This window comes from Apostichopus japonicus, chromosome 12, assembly GCF_037975245.1.
Source record: "Apostichopus japonicus isolate 1M-3 chromosome 12, ASM3797524v1, whole genome shotgun sequence".
NCBI classification, from domain to species: Eukaryota; Metazoa; Echinodermata; class Holothuroidea; order Aspidochirotida; family Stichopodidae; genus Apostichopus; species Apostichopus japonicus.
In genome coordinates this window covers 22,518-44,005 of record NC_092572.1, presented here as the reverse complement: position 1 = coordinate 44,005, position 21,488 = coordinate 22,518, and the positions used below count along the sequence as shown (strand labels likewise).

Genomic DNA, 21,488 nt, shown 5'->3' with positions numbered 1-21,488 from the left:
TTTCCTTTGACCTGGGATGAAAAGCTCCTTCCTGTTCTGTTCCTCTTCTGTAATTTCTTTTCTTTTACAATGTGAACAATCGTCACCACATGGTCGTCTAGACAGTCCGTCTGCATGGGAGTGACACTTTCCAGGTCGGTGTTGAATCTCAAACTGGTAGGTGCTCAATAGTTCCAACCAACGGGCAATTTGACCTTCTGGGTTCTTGAAGGTCATGAGCCAACGAAGAGCTGCATGATCCGTTCTTACCAGGAACGTTGCTCCATAAAGGTAGTGGTGGAACTGCTTTACCGCCTTCACAACAGCCAACAGTTCTTTCCTGGTAACGCAATACCTCTTTTCCTGCTTTGTCATGGTCTTACTGAAATAACTAATAACTCTTTCTTCTCCATCTTGAACTTGAGACAGGACGGCACCAACTACAAAGTCACAAGCATCTGTGTCGACGATAAACAGTATTCTCGGATCTGGATATGCTAATATTGATGCAGAGGTTAGAGCGGCCTTTAATCTCCGAAATGCTTCTTCGCAATCTTTGTTCCAATCGAACTTTTGCTTCTTTTCAGTAAGCTTAAAGAGAGGAGCGGCTATCTCTGCAAAACCTTGGACAAATCTGCGGTAGTATCCACACAGCCCCAAGAAACTACGCACAAGCGTCAATTTTTGAGGTTGTGGCCACTCTCTGACAGCCTTCAGTTTCTGTGGGTCTGTTGACACTCCGGTCCCTGATACCACATAACCCAAGTACGAGACACTTTGTTGGAAGAGATGGCACTTCTGGGGACTCAATTTCAGGTTCGCCTTCCGCAGTCTTTCGAGTACTACCCGCAGTCTGTTCAAGCTTTCTCCAAACGTGGATCCGTATACTATAACATCGTCTAGATAAACTAAACATGTCTGCCAATGAAGACCTGAGAGAACTCGATCCATGAGTCTCTCAAAGGTTGCCGGGGCGTTGCACAATCCGAAAGGCATTGTGCGGAATTGGAACAATCCATCAACTGTTGAGAATGCAGTCTTTTCCTTGTCTTTGTCTACCATACCTACTTGCCAGTACCCGCTTGCTAGGTCAAGGGTACTAAACCAGCATGATCTGTTGAGGGCGTCTAGAGATTCGGTAATACGAGGAATAGGGTATGAATCTTTGACTGTAACGCCATTAACTTTTCTGTAGTCGACACAGAACTTGGTTTTACCATTCTTCTTTTTAACAAGAACAACGGGAGAGGACCATGCGCTAGATGATGGTTCCACAACTTCAGCGTCGAGCATTTCCTGCAGTAGGATGCTTACGGTCTCTCGTTGGTGCATAGGCACCTTTCGTGCAGGTTGCTTGATGGGCTTGGCTGTTCCTGTGTCAATCGTGTGCTGAACTATCATAGTTCTGCCAAGGTCGTCTGGAGACTTTGAGAATACGTCCTCGTACTTTAGTAAGAGTTCCTTCAACTGCTCCTGTTGGCAACCATCTAGTCCGCCACACGTTTCCATCAGTCCAATCAGATGACTCGGGATATCTGTAGAGTCCTTCGTTGTACAATTCACAACTCCTATTGGGGTCGTTGGGTTACCGTCGGAGCTTTCACCTACACCAACTACCTCCTCGACTTCCTCCAATACACCGATCACTGTACCTTTGTAGACTCTAACAGGTTCATGACTTGGGTTAAACAATCTCACATGTAACACTTCTTGTCCAGGATCCACCAGCAACTTCGCAACAAGCAATCCATGCTTATTCACAAATTTCTCCGCTGGCTCCACAAGAGCTTCTCTACCTTGGAATTCTACAGAGATTTCTCCTTCTAATAATGACTCGGCACCAGGAGCAATCACCACCGTTTCACAGAGTACAAGCCTACAAAGCCCCCCTGACGGCTCAGACGACGGCTTCTCGCTATCGACTTGCTCCAATGCACATGCCTCGTCCCATGATAAGGTCCCTATTATCACATCTAAGGAGCACCGATGCCTCCGCAGGAACTCTATCCCTAGTATGGCATCAACATCAATCTCCGCTACCCATACCTCATGGTCCACAGACTTCGATCCTATTCGAATCTGAAATATCCCTCGCCCTTTGAAAGGAAATGGTCTCCCATCGGCAAGACGCAAATCCACAGCAGCTGGCCTCAGTATTGGTCTGGAATTTTCAGGAATGGATTCATACACACTTGGATTGAGGATGGTCACATTCGCCCCGGTGTCAACTAGAAAGTTGACGGCTGTGCCTTGAACATAACCCTTCACTCTAATCTCAAAGTTAGAATCTGTCCCAACCTCTCGGACACTGTACTGCATAGGCCTTCGGTCATTTTCTACTCCAGTCGGGCTTTGGCCTGCAAGTCCGACTCTTTGTAGTTTTCCTGGTTGTGTCTGTTCGGTTGTTGTCTATCTTCTTTTGGCGGGTCAGGACAATTTCTCTTAATGTGTCCCACTCTACCGCAGTTGCAACATTTAGGCGGTGGACGCCTATCTTCCCGCCAATTGCTGGTCTGTACCCACTGGTTACTATACCCAGTGCCAGTTGCACTTTGCGCAGTCGATTGCCTTAGTCTATCATCATATAGAGCAAATTTAGAGTCAATCTTGTTAACACAACTTTCGAAGCCTTTCGTCAGCGTTTCACAAGTTGCTGCAGGCGGTCTTCCAGTTTGTTCGTTGTATCTTCTGTCATGACAGCTCTGGTAGTCGGTCTACGCAGGTTTCCCTTCTTTGTCTCTGCCAAGTGGAACGCCTCCAACTCCACTGCCACTACAACGGCGTCAGACAAGCTGGCAGGTCTCGACTGATATACTCTCCACTTGGTATCTGTATCCTGCAATGCATCAATGAAATGATCCTTCGTCAGTGTTTCTATCATCTCGTATCGTGCTTCAGGGTATGCCTGCAAAGCTAGTCTCTTGATATCCTGGGCTAATTCTGCGGGACTCTCGCTTGGTTGGCGATTTCTGTTCTTCAACATGGCCCGAAATAATTGGGTCTGATTGGCAGGGCTAAAACGACGGCTCAATGCAGCGGTTAGCTCTCGGTAGTCTCTTCGTCGTCTGTGGTCTAGGTCATTCAGGATTGCCCTTGCCTGCCCTTTAAGCTGACTGCTAAATATAAAGATTTCTTATCATCTGACCAGTTGTTCAGCTCTGAAATGAGCTCAAATTGCACCATATAATCATCCCAGTTCGATAAACCATCAAACTGAGAGGGTAGAACGTGTGGTCTTTGTTCAAATTTCGGACGTGAGTCATTTTCAAAGGGCACCCGCTTTTCAACACGCAATTTTCCCCATTCAGAACTGAAATGGTCAGATGGCTCTCTGGCGCACTCATCGTGGTGGTTCCGTTCTGGATCACGGGACTACCAATTACGTCTCTCGAACTGGTCATGGTCACGAAAAGGGTGCACTACTCGGGCCTCGTTCAAACCCAGAAATGGGTTTAAGCCACTTGAATTCAATGTCTGTGGTAATCCCGGTACGTCAGCCTGGGTCTCTCGGGTCTGTTCTCTTGTCCTGTGCTGTACATAATGGTCTGTACTCCGCCAGGAGTTATCCGATCCAGTGGAACTCAGAACCTCGTAGTCTGCTCGACCTGCGTGGTTCCCCTGTGCATCACTCGGTGATAGCCCTGTCAGTAATGTTCTTTCTTCTGTAGATGGATGTAATTGTGCTGTATCTGTTCTGTGTCCTGGTATAACTGTAGCGGGTCTGGGGAAACTTTTCTCTCGACATCGTGGGTCAGATTGAATCTGTGCTGTCAGCTATGGACATCGGAACTAGTATTATCCCACCGCTGCCACCACGTGTAACGTTGACCTCGGTCCACTGAATACAAGCACAGTCAACCAAAATGATGAAGAGAACTTTCTGTGTTGTTTCTTGAAAATCACTTTATTTCTCAAATTTGTACAGATGATTATTCTTAATTGGTGAGTCGAAGTAGGCAAGACGGATTTACAGTGTCTCAGTGTATAAAACGGTTTCAACCTTGAGTAATTGCTCAAGAGTAACACTGAGCCTGGAAACTAGCAATGACATGTATACGTCTTAACCGCTTGCGTTCTTTCGTTCGACTCCCTAACATGTGTAAAATCAATACAGGTATGTATGGTAATTTTCCTTGGAATTTCCAACGTTATAACAATACACAAGAAGCAACGGGTGATGCAATCAGCTGTTCAGTGATTGGCTAGAAGCCTCTCGCACGAGTATATGCAAATATGGACAAAATTTGGCTTGCTGAGAATCATGAAAGCTGACGAAACAGGGTCGATTGTGGGGTCAATAAACTTTGCCTAAGAAGTTCACCGGCTTATTCCGGTATTAGATAAAGATAAAAACAAAGAAATAACAAACAAACATAGCTAATATAAATTTTCGCTACAATAGTAATACGCGCCCCCCGGGTTAGAAAATCCTGCATACGCCCCTAGTTAAATGCAGCTTTTCAAGGCCTGGGCAGTGCCATTTACTGCAATCTGGGAGGCAATATTGGCCAAAAAATTCTTGTGCACTTCGCGCCAACTTATGGTGGCGCTCCACTTAGTGAGCCAGCAGAGCCGTATATAGAGAGAGTTTGGCCAACCATGTAACCGATTTGGATTGGTCGAGAGGGAAAACGCCCACACAGGGTGGTAAAATAGGTCCACTTGAAAACTTTATAGCAGGCGACACGCATACTCACAGTGTTTAGACTATCGTTTGTGTACACGAAAAAAGTACGAAATTATGAAAGAAATGGTGCTGGGGATGCTGTAATCGGTCAGAACATGGATATTGTTGTTTGATTTTCCGACTGACCATAAAAGAAGAGGAAGTTTTTGGAAGTAGAAAGAACAAGATGGAGATCTAATGAAAAAAGTCTGTGTAGCCTAGGCCCATAGCCATAGGCCCTAGTGTAATACGAGTAATGTACAAGCAATGCGAGAATTTTACGTTCAGACTGGTTTCTGTAATTACATTCATGGCTATTCTCTCTCGTTTTACGATCCACAAATTCGATTTCATTATGCCAGCTCTCCTAATCATAGGCATGGCAGTTTCAGTCGCACATATAGTTATCCTAATTCCTAGTAATTGTATGCCTAGGCTATGCCTAGCCTAAAAAGTATCACTTTTAGTTTAATGTAAAAGGGTGGGCTAGCCTCTAGGCATCACGTAAAGCTCTAATCCTTAGTTAAGCCCGAAGCATAAGTTAAGCCTGGGCTTAGTTAGACCTGGACCATTCTTGCTATTACTACAACTGTTATAGCACATTACATAATATGGCACAGTATAAGGCCCAATTAAACTAGGCCTAAGGAAAACAAAGTAGCCTAGGCCTAAACTAGTTAGGCTAGGTCTATACTCATTGGCAACTTGTGGGTTGTGTACACATACAGGCCTAATTACATAGACCCTTTTAGTATGCCATAAACAAGTGCCCAAATGGTTAAATGACCTTGGTTTGTGTTAATTGTCAGCATTGGCCTAGCCTCTTTAGGCTAACATGAATTCAGCCTAATTTATCTTCTTCTTCAAAAGTAAAGCCTAGGCCTTGGTTTAATTTGGATGCAGTCAACTATCATTTATCAAAGTGGCAGGGGCCTAGGCTACATTTCAAAGACCACTTGGCCAAGGCTAATTATGGTACTGGTAGCCTAGCCTTAGTCATGCTTATTGCAAAGACTACCCTACACTCTTGTCTTGGTCACTGAATTATCTTAAGAGCCCTGTCACCACATATTGATAAAGAAATGTTCAAACTATTGCGTAGGCCTAGCTTAGGCAATGCACGGTTTCGTTTGACTGTTTTAAAGGAAGATTTGAAAATTTAGTGTTAACTTGTATTTCATTAATAAGCAAAACTGTCTGTGCATTCCATCGGAGTAAAAATTAAGAGGGGGGGGGGGGGGGATGCAGTATGATACACCTTTCAAGTTTTAACACATTATAAATGCAATTTATGCCAGAAAGTCATTGCATCAGTAACTCCTTATTCCCTTAATTGACACCCACATTGACGATTGAAGTTAAAAAAAATCATTTTAAATTATCTTTAGACAGTAAATTTTAACTCCCTTAATTTCAGGACTTTTTTTACAAATCAAAGGTGACATGTGCTCTGAAGGAAAACTCCCAACATAAAAAGCCACAGTTAGCAGACTGTGATAAAGACGAATCTGGTGAGTGACTACTAGACTGAAATCCAGTTCCTGCAACCACAGCAATAAAGTCTTTGTTTTAATCAATGCACTTGTGTGTTTGAAACTTGCAAATGGACACTCAATGGCAGTTGGTTAAGATATAAGGTTTTACCTTCATCGTGGAGAGTTGAAGGGAATCTGCCTCATCATCTGAATAATGGACTCAAGGATAGCAACAAATCATGATTGGATAATGATTTTGAGCAAGTAAATATCTGGCAATTTGAAAGTTTGTATTATTTTTTTACATATTATTTAAGCTGTTTAGCTCACACACAAGCAAATGATCAAGTGACAACAACCGATGCAGTATATTTAAAGGTATTGAAGACTCGCCCTAAACCGCATGCCACGCTCTGAAAAAGTTTACTTTCCGTTGCTTGCAAGTGAAGTTTTTTTTTGTGTCGCTACAAAATGCATACAGTAATGAAACCTGATACCTTGTTATCTTTTATCTAGACCTGAGATGTCCACGCTGCTATGTGCACTGTGTTGTGGGTATTGACCGTGATGTTTGTATTGACTGTACACTAATGTCTATTTACAGATGGTAGCAAGCTGTGTGTGTATTTTCTGGGATCAATGGTGGTGTCTAACACTTCTGTTACACCGCATTCGAAACTAGGTGAGATAACGGGCATGAGACGTTTCCTTTTGCGGGAGTCTTCACACCCTTTAAGGAGAAGTATTTACATCCCATTAATAGAGAAAGAATTATGTTTCAATTGGTAGCATGCAACTTTAAATTTTGCAAACATTAGATACAATCAAACAAATGACAAGGTTCATTTACAAGGTAATCTACTGCCCTATATTTCACATTAATCTGTCACATCAGAAGGTCACAGCTTTCAATAAGTATACAAACAAATTCCCTTGATGGGTGCTTGGTTAGATTCCTGCATTCCTGCAATTTTCAAGTTTATCAATGTAATAAGTTCTGAATGTGGCAATGTGGAGAAGCTTTGGGATAATCTGTGGATAAGAGTGTCAGACTATCAACAAGATTCCACATCCATGCAACTCCAACTGCTTCCTTCACCTCCTTGCAGATGTACCACATGTCCAAAAAAAAGTCAGCATTGGTTAATGTAATGAAAATCTGGCTTCCTCCTGAGCTGGCAAATACACATGAATTGTCAAGTACAGAGGTCAGTGTGAAACCACTGAAAGATCTTCTCAGCTTTCAAGAAAACAAAGACTTGAAGCCAAATTGACAGAGGCCACACTTACACCATCCCACTCTCATAAGATGAAGGTATCACACACACTTCATTTTGCTTCTGCGATGCAGTGACTGGTAGACTGTGAGGGTCCCCCAATGGATGTTTTAACAACTGCCTGGTATATAGAGCTTTGCAACAGATAATTCATCCTGATGTCGAGTCGTCATCCTGTCATGGCCTTGAGCAAATTGAACCCAGTTCAACACAAAGTAGCTATTGAATGCTTGTCTAGGTACTGTCAAATCCACATCACCATCATTGCTGGTTCCAGCTAAGCCGACCATAATAAAAGAGTACAATGAGGGTTGTTTAATTCACCCAACAGAGCTTGCATTCCAGTACCTTTGGGCAGCTGAAAAGATATTCAGAAAGTGTTATATGAGTGTGTTTGTATGCATGCATATGTGTGATTTTCTTGCTTTACAGAACAGCTCCATTTTGATAAGCTATGTAACGTGGAAACCTGCCAATCATGTTTGAAATAGGACAGGCTGAAACGATTCTTAAATGAAAAGCTTAACGACTTCTTGCATTTTGATACATCACTGTTCAGGTAAGGCCAGTAAGGGCAGTATGAAGAATAAGTAACAATTATTAATAATTATCATTATGGCCATTTGCTGTCTGCATAATAACAAACTGAATGATGTCATCAGCCCTGTGCTCAGTTGACAGAACTGACAAGTAGGCACACTATGTCAGTGTGATCCTTGAAACCTTATTAAGGACATGACCGTATAGTATATATGTTAATGGAAAATACATAAGCTACAACATACACCAGTATTCAGTTGTTGCAGGGTTTTTTTCTCAACAGACCCATTCAATCTATTGCACCTACTATAGCTAGCCTACTACTACATTCCTGAGAAATTAACACCACAATATCAGTCTTAGGTTTGCCCACAGACTCCCAACTATTGCTAACTCCTACACTCAAGTATATAGTTTAGTTTAGTAGAAAAAAAAGACCAGGAGAGACACTCAAGTCCCCATTAAGGACCCTAAGGCTATATGAGAGGAATAAAACCGAGGACATCAAATGTCATACCCAATTACAATGCTTAATGTACTCATCCAAAGTATTCTTAAACCCATTCACACAACTTTCAAATCAACCTTCTCAGTCACACCATTCCATCCATTTACAACCCATGCATTAGACTTTAGAGTAAAAGTTATGGCGAATATTAATCCTACTTTGTAACTTCTGGAGTCTAAGACAATGACCTCTGGTACAACTACTTTTGGCAAACCTAAAAATATCAGTGAAGCATAAATTGTCATTTTATGTGTAGGCCTACTCTATTTAATTGAAGGATCTATTAATGCAGGCCTGATGCTATAGTTTTGCGTCCAGGACTGTGATGTGTGCTTTTCGTTTGTATGACTAAAGTAGGACTAGGCTAGTACTAGTACAGTAGTAGTATGAGGCGTAAAATAAACAAGTGTAATGACAGGCTTTCAGCTAGTTTTCTATGCATTTCAGGTGTGAAGATAAACGTAAATGTCATTAACTAACGCATACTCTAATTCATTACCTGATATCCATTTTGTTCCTCGTATGCCTGTCAAAATCTGACATTCTGAGTCGCTTCGTTTGTTCGCAACGAGCACAGTGTGCAAAGCTGCTATATTTTGTGTGTGGTGTTTTTCGTGTTTCGCGCAACTGGTAACGACAACTGGACCTATTTTGATGCCCATGGTTTGCGTGTGACGTCACAAATCGCCAGTTGGCCAAACTCTCTCTATATACGGCTCTGTGAGCCAGCAGTTATGACTTTTTATTTCATCAATGGCCTGCAACCCCCCCCCCCACCACTTCTGACAAGAAATCCCCGCCACTGGCGTACATGAGATAATGGATAACATGGAATGTAATTGGCTACCCAGCATCTTATCTGTTTGGCCTATGATATAACAGTGCGATTGGTTATACGACAATTAGACTTATGACATCACAGCACTAACGCCTCGAACATTTCATGCAAACGGGCTACTCACCTCTCCCGTCTGCATCTAACTTGCAATCCAACCGGCCAATGTCACTGGATTAATGTATATCCCAATGTGACGTTTAAAAACAGGTGGAAAAAACATCTATAAGAATCCAAAATGTCCACAAGATATTACGTACCAATGAACAACTCTATAAATGTCATGTGATTGAATCACCACTGTGCACGCTACGTAAATCATGTAACGAAACATTAACTCATCTATATATATATACAGAGCGTTCTGTAGTTAACTAATTAACTGTTTGAAGCAATTCTATAGCAAACTAAACAACTTATATCATGCAGAGTGCTAGTTTAGTTTAGTAGAAAAAAAGGATCAGGAGGGACACTTAAGTCACCATCAAGGACCCTGTAGAGAGAGGAAAAAAGTGAAGACACAAACACTCAGACCCGATTACAATGCTTAAAGTGCTTAATCGTCCAAAGCATTCTGAAACCCTTTGACACTACTTGCAAGTACAACTTTCTCAGGCAAACCGTTCCACTCATTCACAACCCTATTAGAAAAAAAGTTATGCCGAATATTAATCCTTCTATGTGACTTTTGGAGTTTAAGACAATGACCTCTGGTACAACTACTGTTAGCAAACATGAAAAAGTCGGTAAAGGATAAATTGTCAAAACCATACACAATCTTGAAAACCTAAATCAAGTCCCAACGTAACCTCCTAAGCTCCAGTGTGGTGAGATTCAACAGTTGTAACCGCCTATAGTAAGGAACACCCTTTAAGGAACTAATCATCCTAGTAGCCCTCCTCTGGACCTTTTCAAGTACTTCCTTATCCTTAGCAAAATATGGGTTCCAAGCCTGCACAGCATACTCCAGATGAGGCCTAACCAACTGCTTATGAAGCCATAACAACGATGTCCTCTTTCAGAAAACTGAAGTTCCTCTTGATCATACCTAAAACCCAATTACCTCTTTTAGCAGCTTCAAGACAATGTTTAGAAGTGTGAAGCAAAGTGGAAAAGTATGACACTGTTCGGTAATGACCATAATGGAAAAACGGTGCCTTAGTCGACTTTATTTCAACATCTATAAATGTGTAATTTGGAACTGCCGTTGTACCAACCTATGATTATATTATTAAACCCCGCTTGTATTTTCATAAACCTCCACTCAGAGAAAAACTCCCCATGTGATATCACATGCATGTCAATCATACTGTTCACAAATTATTTGAGTTAATTTTAAGTAAAAAGACATTTCATGTAAATATATTTGAGCAGGCTGAGCCAGTGGATTCACCTGTCAATAAAAGAGAGGGGGAAATGGTAATCGTTTCGTGTGCGCGTGGTCCCGGGTTCCATTCCCGGTAAACTTTTCTTTCCATTTCTTGTTCTTTTAAGGTAGGAAATATTTCGATTTGCACGATTGTTGAACATGTAGCATTTGACTCTGTTGCATGCTAACTATTAAATAAGTCGGTATAATTTCTATTCACGTTTTAACGGTCAATAAATAACTGTTAGCGATCAGCTATTTGCAATGGCTGTGATTACGCCATCTATTCCTAGTGTCGAAGCTATCTAGTCGCCGTGAACACGTTTATTACGTGAAGATGATGTCTCGAAGCTACGTGTTAGTGGTAAATGCCCCCGTCGCGTCGTCGCACTTTTATTGCTACAAGCCAAAACAGACTCGAGAGAGCATTATAACGTTTAGATTGCGTCTATATGGAACGACATTGACGCTGATGTCAGTTTCACGAATCAGTAGCCTAAGGAACGCACACATCAATTTCATAATGTTTACGTTCAGCCTAGGCTAACGTTAGACCTGCTTGGCTTTATTTATTAGCCTATATAGTTAACGTTACATCAATTTCGCTGTGTACTCTGTGGGCCTACAACCAGTGTTAATTTCATCAAACACTATAATCTGTGATCAACATTTACATGTATTTGGCCTAGTTACGACTGTATGTCTTCACTTCCGAAATTTCTACGAATCCTTGACCCACACTACATAAAATACGGAAGTCTAGCACTTGTTATCTGTGCACTGTTTCTGAATATATATCTGAAGCACATTACAGCATGGTCCCCATCCCTGAAGGCCATAACAACTTCGAATCTACATGGAACTAAAGTCAGTTTATTAAGTGGAGATGTTGAAGTCAACCGGGACCTGTTCAGTGCCCCTGTGGTCATAGGCGTAGGAGCCTCATTTGATTTGGGGGGGGGGGGGGGGCTGTAACGACTTGCCCGAAAAATATAACCAAAATTTTTCGCGCGCTCCGCGCGCGTACCACATGTTAATGTGCATATCATATAGGCATTCTTCGGTTATTAGGCCTTCATCACGTGCCAATAACAAACAATCATTTTCCGTGTAATTACCCTTCCGTATTGGTTATTATTGGGGAAGTCGTTACAACAATAATGATAATAATAACAATATAAGTTTAACCATTGAAAAACACATTGCAAATTCTTCTTCTTTCAGTAGGTGCCAGTTTCGGAGCTATGGGGGTATTGGTCAGGGGGAGAGAGTTGTCTGTAGGGGCGCTTTCGACACTATCTAACTGGAGCGCCACCACAGGTTGGCGCAGAGCCTACAGACATTTTTTGAGTAAAGATACTCACTAGATCGCCGGAAATGACCCTTTTCAGGCCTTGCTGATTTGCAGATAAACGAAGAATAAATAGGTGTCATCGCCATTTGTCAGAAAATTGCACCAACAAAATGTGACAAATGTCAATAGGTATTTGAGAGCGCAATAAAAAAGTCAATAATCGTGAATAAGTAAAAAGTGGTAAAAAGCTGAAAAGGGCGCCAGCAGTCCATTTGAGTCCGTCAGGGGATATTCGCCCCCTCTGACTGTATGGACGCTCCGCCACTGGTAGTTGCCCGAAAAATTCTCAGCATATTGCCCAAATTTTCACCCAAAAATTGGAAAAACACATTGCAAATTATTATTCTTTCAGTAGATGCTCGAAAAATTCTCAGCATATTGCCCAAATTTTCACCCAAAAATTGAAAAACACATTGCAAATTATTATTCTTTCAGTAGATGCCCGAAAAATTCTCAGCACATTGCCAAAGTTTCACCAAAAAAAGATGAAAAACACACTGCAAATTCTTCTTCTTCCAGTAGGTGCCCGAAAAATTCTCAGCATATTGCCCGAATTTTCACCCAAAAATATGGTTGGGGGGCTGCAGCCCCCCAGCCCCCCGCCTCCTTCGCCTATGCAGGCTGTGGTGCATGCTTCAGACCGATTCGAAGGAACCAGAACTCCATCTACTGTGAGTGTTGCTGTTATTGGTGGCATGTTAAATGTTCATCTTTGCATACTACGGAGTTCCAAGTTTATTCCAACACTAACGAGGGTTGGATATGCCCAGATTGTACTCGGTTACCCTATGCTACTTGTGGTGACAATACTCATCTAATTATTCTGATACCAATGTAAACAACCCTGATCTCGATCTATCAGTTGATACTACACAATCTACAATTACACACAGTCGAGCTGACCTACATGGGATCCTGTTCAACGCCCGAAGTCTACGCAGTAAATTACCAAACCTCCTAGCGTATCTTGCCATAAATACCTACAACTTCATCTGTATTACCGAAACCTGGTTGTCCAGTGAGTGTGACTCTAGTGAACTCATCTTCCCATCTGATTATATAGTTTATAGGAAAGACCGTGAACTAGAGGAGGTGGCATCCTTTCAGCATTTTCTTCGAATTTACATCCCACACGTCAGTCTTCGTTCGAACTGGACAATCTATAACTTTTGTGGGTGGACATTTCTGACTCGACTGATAATGAAAGATGGTTAAGTGGAACTCTTTATAGACCACCAAATGCTACCCAAGAGTTTTTTGAACTTCTGAAGGACAGTTTATCTAAGATTGACTTTTCAAACTATTCTGGTGTTATACTGAGTGGTGATTTTAACATTGACTGGGCTGGTGAAATGAATAATATCCTGCTACAGCTATCGACCATATCTTATGACTGTGGCCTTGAGCAACTTATTGATGGTATCACTCGTCCCTCGGCATTGAACCCATGTCAAGGTTCAGTGATTGATTTCCTATTCATAACAGCTCCCTGAGTTTTCTAATACTAGTGTAATTGATAATCCTTTAGGCAGTGACGACTAAGCTGTTAGTTTCCATTTGAAAAGATTCAAGCTCCCTAAGAAACCAAAAATCATTAGAAGTTTACTTAATTATAAGCAGGGTGATTTTGAGCAGTTAAATACTCTACTACATGTTTCACCCTGGGACATGGTGGTCAACGACCATGATGTCGAGTCATCCTGGAATGGCTTCCTTGATTTACGGTCCGCTGCAGTAAGAGATTCGATACCCACCAAAATGACCCACAATAGGGGTAAAAGCCCCTGGATAAATGGAGATCTGGCAAAACTCCTGAAAAAGAAACGTAGGCTGTTTAAAAACACAAAACAGTCAAATTCAGTAGATCACTGGAATACTTACAAAACCTTTAGGAATTTAGTACAGTCTAAGGTTAATAAAGCATACTGGGCTTACAGTAATGATATTTTGTCTAATTCTGATAATTTCAAGCGATTCTGGTCATTTGTTAGAAGTAGACGTAAGTCACACCTGCCTGAAAGTTTAAATGTGGCACGTCTGTGCTGCAAAATTCCCAAGATATTGCGACGGCATTTAATAACTAATTTGTATCTGTTTTTAATTCTGCTGATGAGCCTCTGGTAGGTCCTCCTGAATGCTACCAACTACCAATCCAACTACCAATCCAACCACTATGTAGTTGGGATATTTCTATATCTGACATCTAATATACTTGATCAGCTTCCTATCAATAAATCTGCAGGTCCTGATATACCTCTAGACTATTATCAGACACGTCACCGGTGATATCACCAGTTCTCCATCGATTATTTGTTTGTTCATTAAAGACAGGAAAGCTCCCAGTGGCAGTGGAGGTGTGCCAATATTACCCCCCCCCCCCAATACATAAGGCTGGTGACCAATCTGAAATTGATAATTATAGGCCTGTAGCATTGACTTGTATTATTTATAAGGTACTTCGGGCTACAGAAATTTGGTATCCTTTTGTACATCCTGATCCGCTTTGTGTTTGTATACTTTGATGTTTGTATACTGTTTTTGTGATTGGATCAAATATAAAATAGTTTAGTTTAGTAGAAAAAAGGATCAGGAGAGACAATTAAGTCCCCATCAAGGACCCTATAGAGTGAGACAAAAAACTGAAGACACAAACACTCAGACCCAATTACAATGCTTAAAATGCTTGTCCAAAGCATTCTGAAACCCATTGACACTACTAACAAGTACAACTTTCTCAGGCAAACCATTCCACTCATTCACAACCCTATTAGAAAAAAAGTAATGCCGAATATTAATCCTACTATGTGACTTTTGGAGTTTAAGACAATGACCTCTGGTACAACTACTGTTAGCAAAATGAAAAAGTCGGTAAATGATAAATTGTCGAAACCATACACAATTTTGAAAACCTGGACCAAGTCCCCACGTAACCCCCTAAGCTCCAGTGTGGTGAGATTCAACAGTTGTAACCGCCTATAATAAGGAACACTCTTTAAGGAACTAATCATCCTAGTAGCCCTCCCCTGGCCCTTTTCAAGTACTTCCTTATCCTTAGCAAAATATGGGTTCCAAGCCTGCACAGCATACTCCAGATGAGGCCTAACCAACTGCTTAAGCCTAACTACGATGTCCTCTTTCAGAAAACTGAAGTTCCTCTTGATCGTACATAAAACCCTATTACCTCTTTTAGCAGCTTCAAGACAATGTTTAGAAGGTTGCAGAGATGAGTCAATGTAGATACCTAGGTCTCTTTCAACAGAGACCTCCTGTAACTCCACACCATTAAGATTGTATGTAAACTTTTTGTTACTACTACCAATGTGCATTACCTTGCATTTATCAATATTAAAAAGCATTTGCCACCCCATAGACCAGGAAAAAACCCTTATCCAAATCCGTTGGAAACTTCTCATAATCGCTTTTGGAAGAGACCCCAGAATACAATTTGGTGTCATCAGCAAACTTCTTAGCTGTACACAAAATATCTCCGTCGATGTCATTTATATAGGCAACAAACAACAAGGGACCCAATACAGACCCTTGTGGTACCCCACTAGTAACGTCCTGCCAAGAAGAAGCACAGCCTTCAATTACCACCCTCTGTTTCCCATTACCAAGCCAATTCTCGATCCAAGACAGTAAATTCCCATTGACACCCATGCTCTTCAGCCTAAGTAAAAGACGCTGGTGGGGAACTTTATCAAAGGCCTTCTGGAAATCCAGGAACATAACATCTACAGACTTCTGCCTATTTAGTGAGCTTGTTACATCTTCCATAAACAAGGATATTAGTGAGAAAAGACCCTTTTTTGACAAAAACCATGTTGAGACTCTCTCATCAAAGACTGACTGCTGAAGTGACAGACCATAGACTTTTTAACAATAGACTCCATGACCTTACAAACAACACTAGTGAGACTAACGGGTCTATAATTATAGGGCTTAGACTTATCACCCTTCTTGAAAATTGTGGTAATAGTAGCACATCTCCAGTCCTTAGGAACATTTATTTTTATTTTTAATGAAATGAAATGAAATAATTTGTAAATAGTATAATGAGTTGCAAATAGATACAACAATGTAAGCATTTCCACGGTCAATAAATAGCTATGATCGATCGGCTATACGTAATTGCAGTGCTTACGTCATCTGTTTCTCGTATACCGATAGCTATTACCGATTGACTGGACGACAACGTGTCGAAGCTACTTAGGCTGTGCTACCATGATAGCTTATGTACAATCGGCCCTGTTGGTTGATAGGTATGGCTCACGTTTTGTGTGCGCGAGATCCCGGGTTCGATTCCCCTTCAACATTTTTTCTTTTACATTTTTTTCTGTGATTTCGATCTGCACGATTGTTGAACATGCAGCATTTGAATCTGTTGCATTCTACCAATTAAAAATGTATAATTAGTTTTCATGTTTTCACCGTTTATAAATAGCTATTAACGATCGTCTAATGGCAATTTTAATGAAAAAGTCATTTATTACTCGTGTCGATGCCATCTAATTGCCGTAAGCACATGAATTACCTATAGATCGCACTTTTATTGTTACAAGCCAAAACAGGCTCGAGAGAGCATTATTACGTGTTGATTGCGTCTATAAGGAACAAGATAGACGCTGATTTCGGGAATAATTTGTAAATATATTATTAAAATAATATAATTATAATGAAAATATATTATTAAAATCTCATATAATTGATTTATTGTCGAAACGTTTAATTTGGTACAATTTTTTTCTTCTCTTTCCTTCTTCAGGGAGTCTTCTACATTGTTTAGCTATTGTATGCTTTATAGAAGACTTCCTGCACATTTTATATTTGCACGTGAAAAAAAAAATAAATCAAATCAAATATGTATAATGAATTTCAAATAGATACAACAAGGTAAGCATTTCCACGGTCAATTAAGAGCTATGATCGATCGGCTATACGCAATTGCAGTGATTACGTCATCTGTTTCTCGTGTCGAAGGTATACCGATAGCTATTACCGATTGACTGGACGACAACGTGTCGAAGCTACTTAGGCTGTGCTACCATGAAAGCTTATGTACAATCAGCCCTGTTGGTTGATAGGTATGGCTCTCGTTTTGTGTGCGCGAGATCCCGGGTTCGATTACCCGGCAACATTTTTGCCCTTTACATTTTTCCTTTTATTTCGATTTGCACGATTGTTAAACATGCAGCATTGAATCTGTTGCATTCTAACGACTAAAAATGTATAATTAGTTTTCATGTTTCCACGGTTAATAAATAGCTATTACCGCTCGTCTAAAGGCAATTTTAGTGAATAAGTCATGAATAAGTCATGAATACGTAATGAGAGATTATGACATCAATTTATTGGATAAACGTTAATTTCAACATCTTTTCAGGCATATTTATTACTGATCTTAGCGATCACCTACCGATTTTATCTCAAAGTACTAACCAGGCCACATAAACAGAACCACGGTGTGAATGTTCGCAATTATATCACCAACAATATGAGACGCTTTATCGCAGAGATGCAGGGCAAATCATGGGACGATTTAATGAGAGAAAATGACACTAATATTTCTATTAATATATTTTTTGACTGTATAAATACAACCTATAGTAAATGTTTTCCATACCACAATATTAAGACTAAAAATCGCAAAAAGAAAGATCCTTCGATCCCAAAAGGTTGACTTTTATTAAAAAGAAAAATAGGCTTTTTAAAATTTTACATTCAAAATCCAACGCCTATTAATAAGATGTCTTATACAACTTACCGTAACAAACTTAATCACATTATTAGATTCTCCAAAAGATTACATTTTAACAATAAATTTTACGATACTAGAAATAATCCGAGGAGCACCTGGAATACTATAAATAAAATACTTCATAATGACCGTAAGCAATCAACGTATCCTGCTGGCTTCAGACACGGGGATCGCAATATTAACAATGACAATGATATCGCAAATACCTTCAATGACTTCTTTGTCAACCTTGGCCCATCATTAGCTAATAAGATCAACTATAAAGCAGTGGCGGAGCGTCCATACAGTCAGGGGCGGATGCCCCCCTGACGGACTCAAATGGACTGCTGGCGCCCTTTTCAGCTTTTTACCACTTTTTACTTATTCGCGATAATTGACTTTTTTATTGCGCTCTCATCTACCTTTGACATTTGTCACATTTTTGGCGATGACATCTATTTATTCTTCATTTATCTGCATATTAGCAAGGCCCGGAAAGGGTCATTTCCGGCGATCTAGGGAGCATCTTTAATCGAAAATTTCGGTACGCTACGCGCCAACCGTGGTGGCGCTCCGCATAGATAGTGCTGGAAGCGCCCCTACAGACCATTCTCGCCCCCCTTGACTAATACCCCTAGCTCCGCCACTGCTATAAAGGATAACATAACGACTTTATGAGTGACAATGTAGACACTCCCTCTATTTTTACCTATCCTGTGTATGAGGAAGAACTTAAACAAATCGCTACTTCATGTCTAAAACCCAATAAAGCAGCAGGATATGATGATTTCAAGCCGGGAATTATGAAGCATATTATTCCTTTTATTACAAAACCACTGGCCCATATTTGCAATTTGTCTTTTCAAAGTAGCACTTTTCCAGATAAATTAAAAGTTTCAAAAGTTATACCGGTGTATAAATTAGGGTTCCAAAGATAATTACGAAAACTAACGGCCTATATCACTGTTGTCATGCATTTCTAAAATAATTGAAAGGCTTCTGTTTAATCGTATTTGTAATTTTCTTAACAAGCATGATATTCTAGGTGATCAGCAGTATGGTTTTAGAGCAGATCACTCTACTGAATTTGCATTGGCAGATGCTATTGACCAATTATACAGCAGCTTAGGTAACAATAAAACTTGCATTGGTGTATTTCTTGACCTTTGAAAGGCTTTCGACACTATAGATCATGTTATCTGAGTATATTGCACCACTACGGTATTAGAGGAACAACACTGAATTGGATAGACAGTTAAATTACAAATCGTTTTCAATATACCTCTTACAAAAATAATAATTCTCATATTGCAGAAATTCCATGCGGTGTGTCCCACAGGGTTCAATTTTCGGCCCATTGCTTTTCATTTTATATGTCAATGACATCTGTCCAATTTCTAAATTTGCAAAAATAACATTATTTGCTGATGATACAATCATTTTCATCGAATCAGATGTACATGCAAATTCATTCCATGTTAAAATTTCGGAAGCAGGACACTTCGCCCAAGAACCATTTCGCCCAACTGCCATTTCGCCAAACCTTACCATTTCGCCCAACCAGCCTGGTCATTTCGCCCAACCAGCCTGGTCATTTCGCCCAACCAGCCTGGTCCTTTCGCGAAATGACCATGCTGGTTGGGCGAAATGACCAGGCTGGTTGGGCGAAATGGCAGTTGGGCGAAATGGTTGTTGGGCGGAGTGACTAGAAAGCAAAATTTCTAATGAACTAAGTAAATTTAATAACTGGTTTGCTGCCGATAAACTATCACTCAATATTTACAAAACTAATGATATTGCTGTTAATACTTTTCGAAATTTTAGCTGGGATAAATATATCACCATTGGTGGTATAATCCTAAAACAAGTTTATACTACTAAGTTTTTAGGTGTACATATTGATAATAAGCTTTCGTGTCGTGTCGTGTCGCACATTTTGACAGTATCAAGAAGGCAGCGAAAAGCGTTGTGATTTTATCAAAATTGAAAAAAAACTTCGGTCGTTCCACACATCTCATATTGTTCCATTATTTATTCTGGCACGTCAGAAACTAATCTTTATCCGCTAACTACTACAAAAGAAAGACATGCGCCCTATTTAACGTGTTGCACCTCGTGAACACACAAATCCACTTTTTAAGAATCTAAATTTATTCAAAGTTACCGACATTATTCGTGTAAATCTTGCCACGCTTGCATATGAGGCATTGAATGGATTATTGTCTAACACATTTCATGATTTTGTAACTAGTAACAGTGTGATACATCACCACAACACACGGAATGCTGATAATGCACATTACTCTCCTTATAAAACATCAATTGGAGGCTTCGTCCTAGAAATCGTGCAATAAAGACATGGAATGCCATAACCAAGGTATCCAGTAACATATTCAAAAAGCATGTAACCAAAGACGTTATGTCCAGTTATTAATGAGTCGTCCATTCATTGGCACGATAAAAAAATGATTATTGTAAATATTATCATCATCATCGAAAGGTATGTTGGCTCCTGGGTTCGATCCCCGGTGCCGACAGATTGCTTTTGCCGCGCTCTCATACGGTCGCTTGCTTTCAATAGGGGCTTTAAGTATTATACACGAGCGTTCTATATCAACTGCTGTCGTGGCGCAGTGGTTGTGTACTGTACCTGCAGTGCGATAGGTATGTTGGCTCCTGGGTTCGATCCCCGGTGCCGGCAGATGCTTTTACCGCGCTCTCATACAGTCGCTTGCTTTCATTTGGGACTTGGATGTTGACTCTAGAGACCTGGATTGTTGAATTCTAGGGACGTGGGATTTTGGAGTTAGAAAATACTGTTAAAAATACTTTCGGCGATCAGATGTCAATGCCTTTTGGCACATATGTTGACCTGGACCTTAAGTGTATCCTATGTGACCGGGGTTAAAGGTCAAGGTCATTTTCATAAATGAGCCAAAATAAATGTTGCATGTGCCGGCACTGTTGCCAATCGGTAGCGAATGTGACCTCGATGTGTGCCGACATTCGACTTTGATCCTGGGGCGCCCTATCTTTTTTTATTTTTCGACCATTTCGTCGGCCAATTTTAGCCGACTGATTTTTATCAAATAATTATGATTACATTTCTGAAAATACTACAGCCTCCGGCACACCCCGTGGTGCAATTTTCGTTCCGATTGAATACTGTATGCGCTCGTTATGCGCCGATGAATTATGCGCAAAATCTTTTTTTGACCGTATCTCCTCAGGACGGGTCGCGATGCCAAAATCGAGTTCGGATTCGAATTTCTCCACTCCAAATACTGTTATGAAATAGTGATACCATCTCTTTGATGTTACCGAAACACTCCATCCAGACACCTTACAGGCCTCTTATGTATTTATCTAGGTCATGGATTCAGTTTTCCCACGAGAAGTTTTTAACTATCTTATTGAATCTTGGTACAGGGCCTTTTCCCAAAATAGATTCCATTATGTCTGTGGAACATTCGAGAAGGTTCTCTCACGTGGTATGGAAGTTTCCATAAGAAAGGGGATGGACTTCCAAACTCCCAACCAATCAGGGCAGATCAGTGCCAGCGCACTTATTTTTATATCGTTAAGTTAATACAGGATGGTCAGGTTATTGGCTGCCTACTGATTGTGCGCAGAGGGATTTTATGGAAGTAGGTATAAAAGTAAAAGGAGGCCGAAAGTTTTATCACTCCGTCAGCGCTCCGTGATCAGTTCGTCACTTGGTCAGCAAATTTATCACTCCGCCGAAAGT

General features: G+C 40.6%; 1 protein-coding gene across 1 annotated transcript; it reads left to right on the top strand.

Annotated features, from left to right (window-relative positions):
* Positions 1–12,813: 12,813 nt before the first annotated feature.
* LOC139977289 (uncharacterized) lies at positions 12,814–14,289 on the top strand (the record flags this gene model as incomplete). Its single annotated transcript, XM_071986574.1, has 3 exons — positions 12,814–13,213; positions 13,547–14,002; positions 14,246–14,289. Coding segments are annotated over 3 exons (900 nt in total), but the record flags the coding sequence as incomplete, so codon positions are not given.
* Between the last annotated feature and the right edge of the window lie 7,199 nt (positions 14,290–21,488).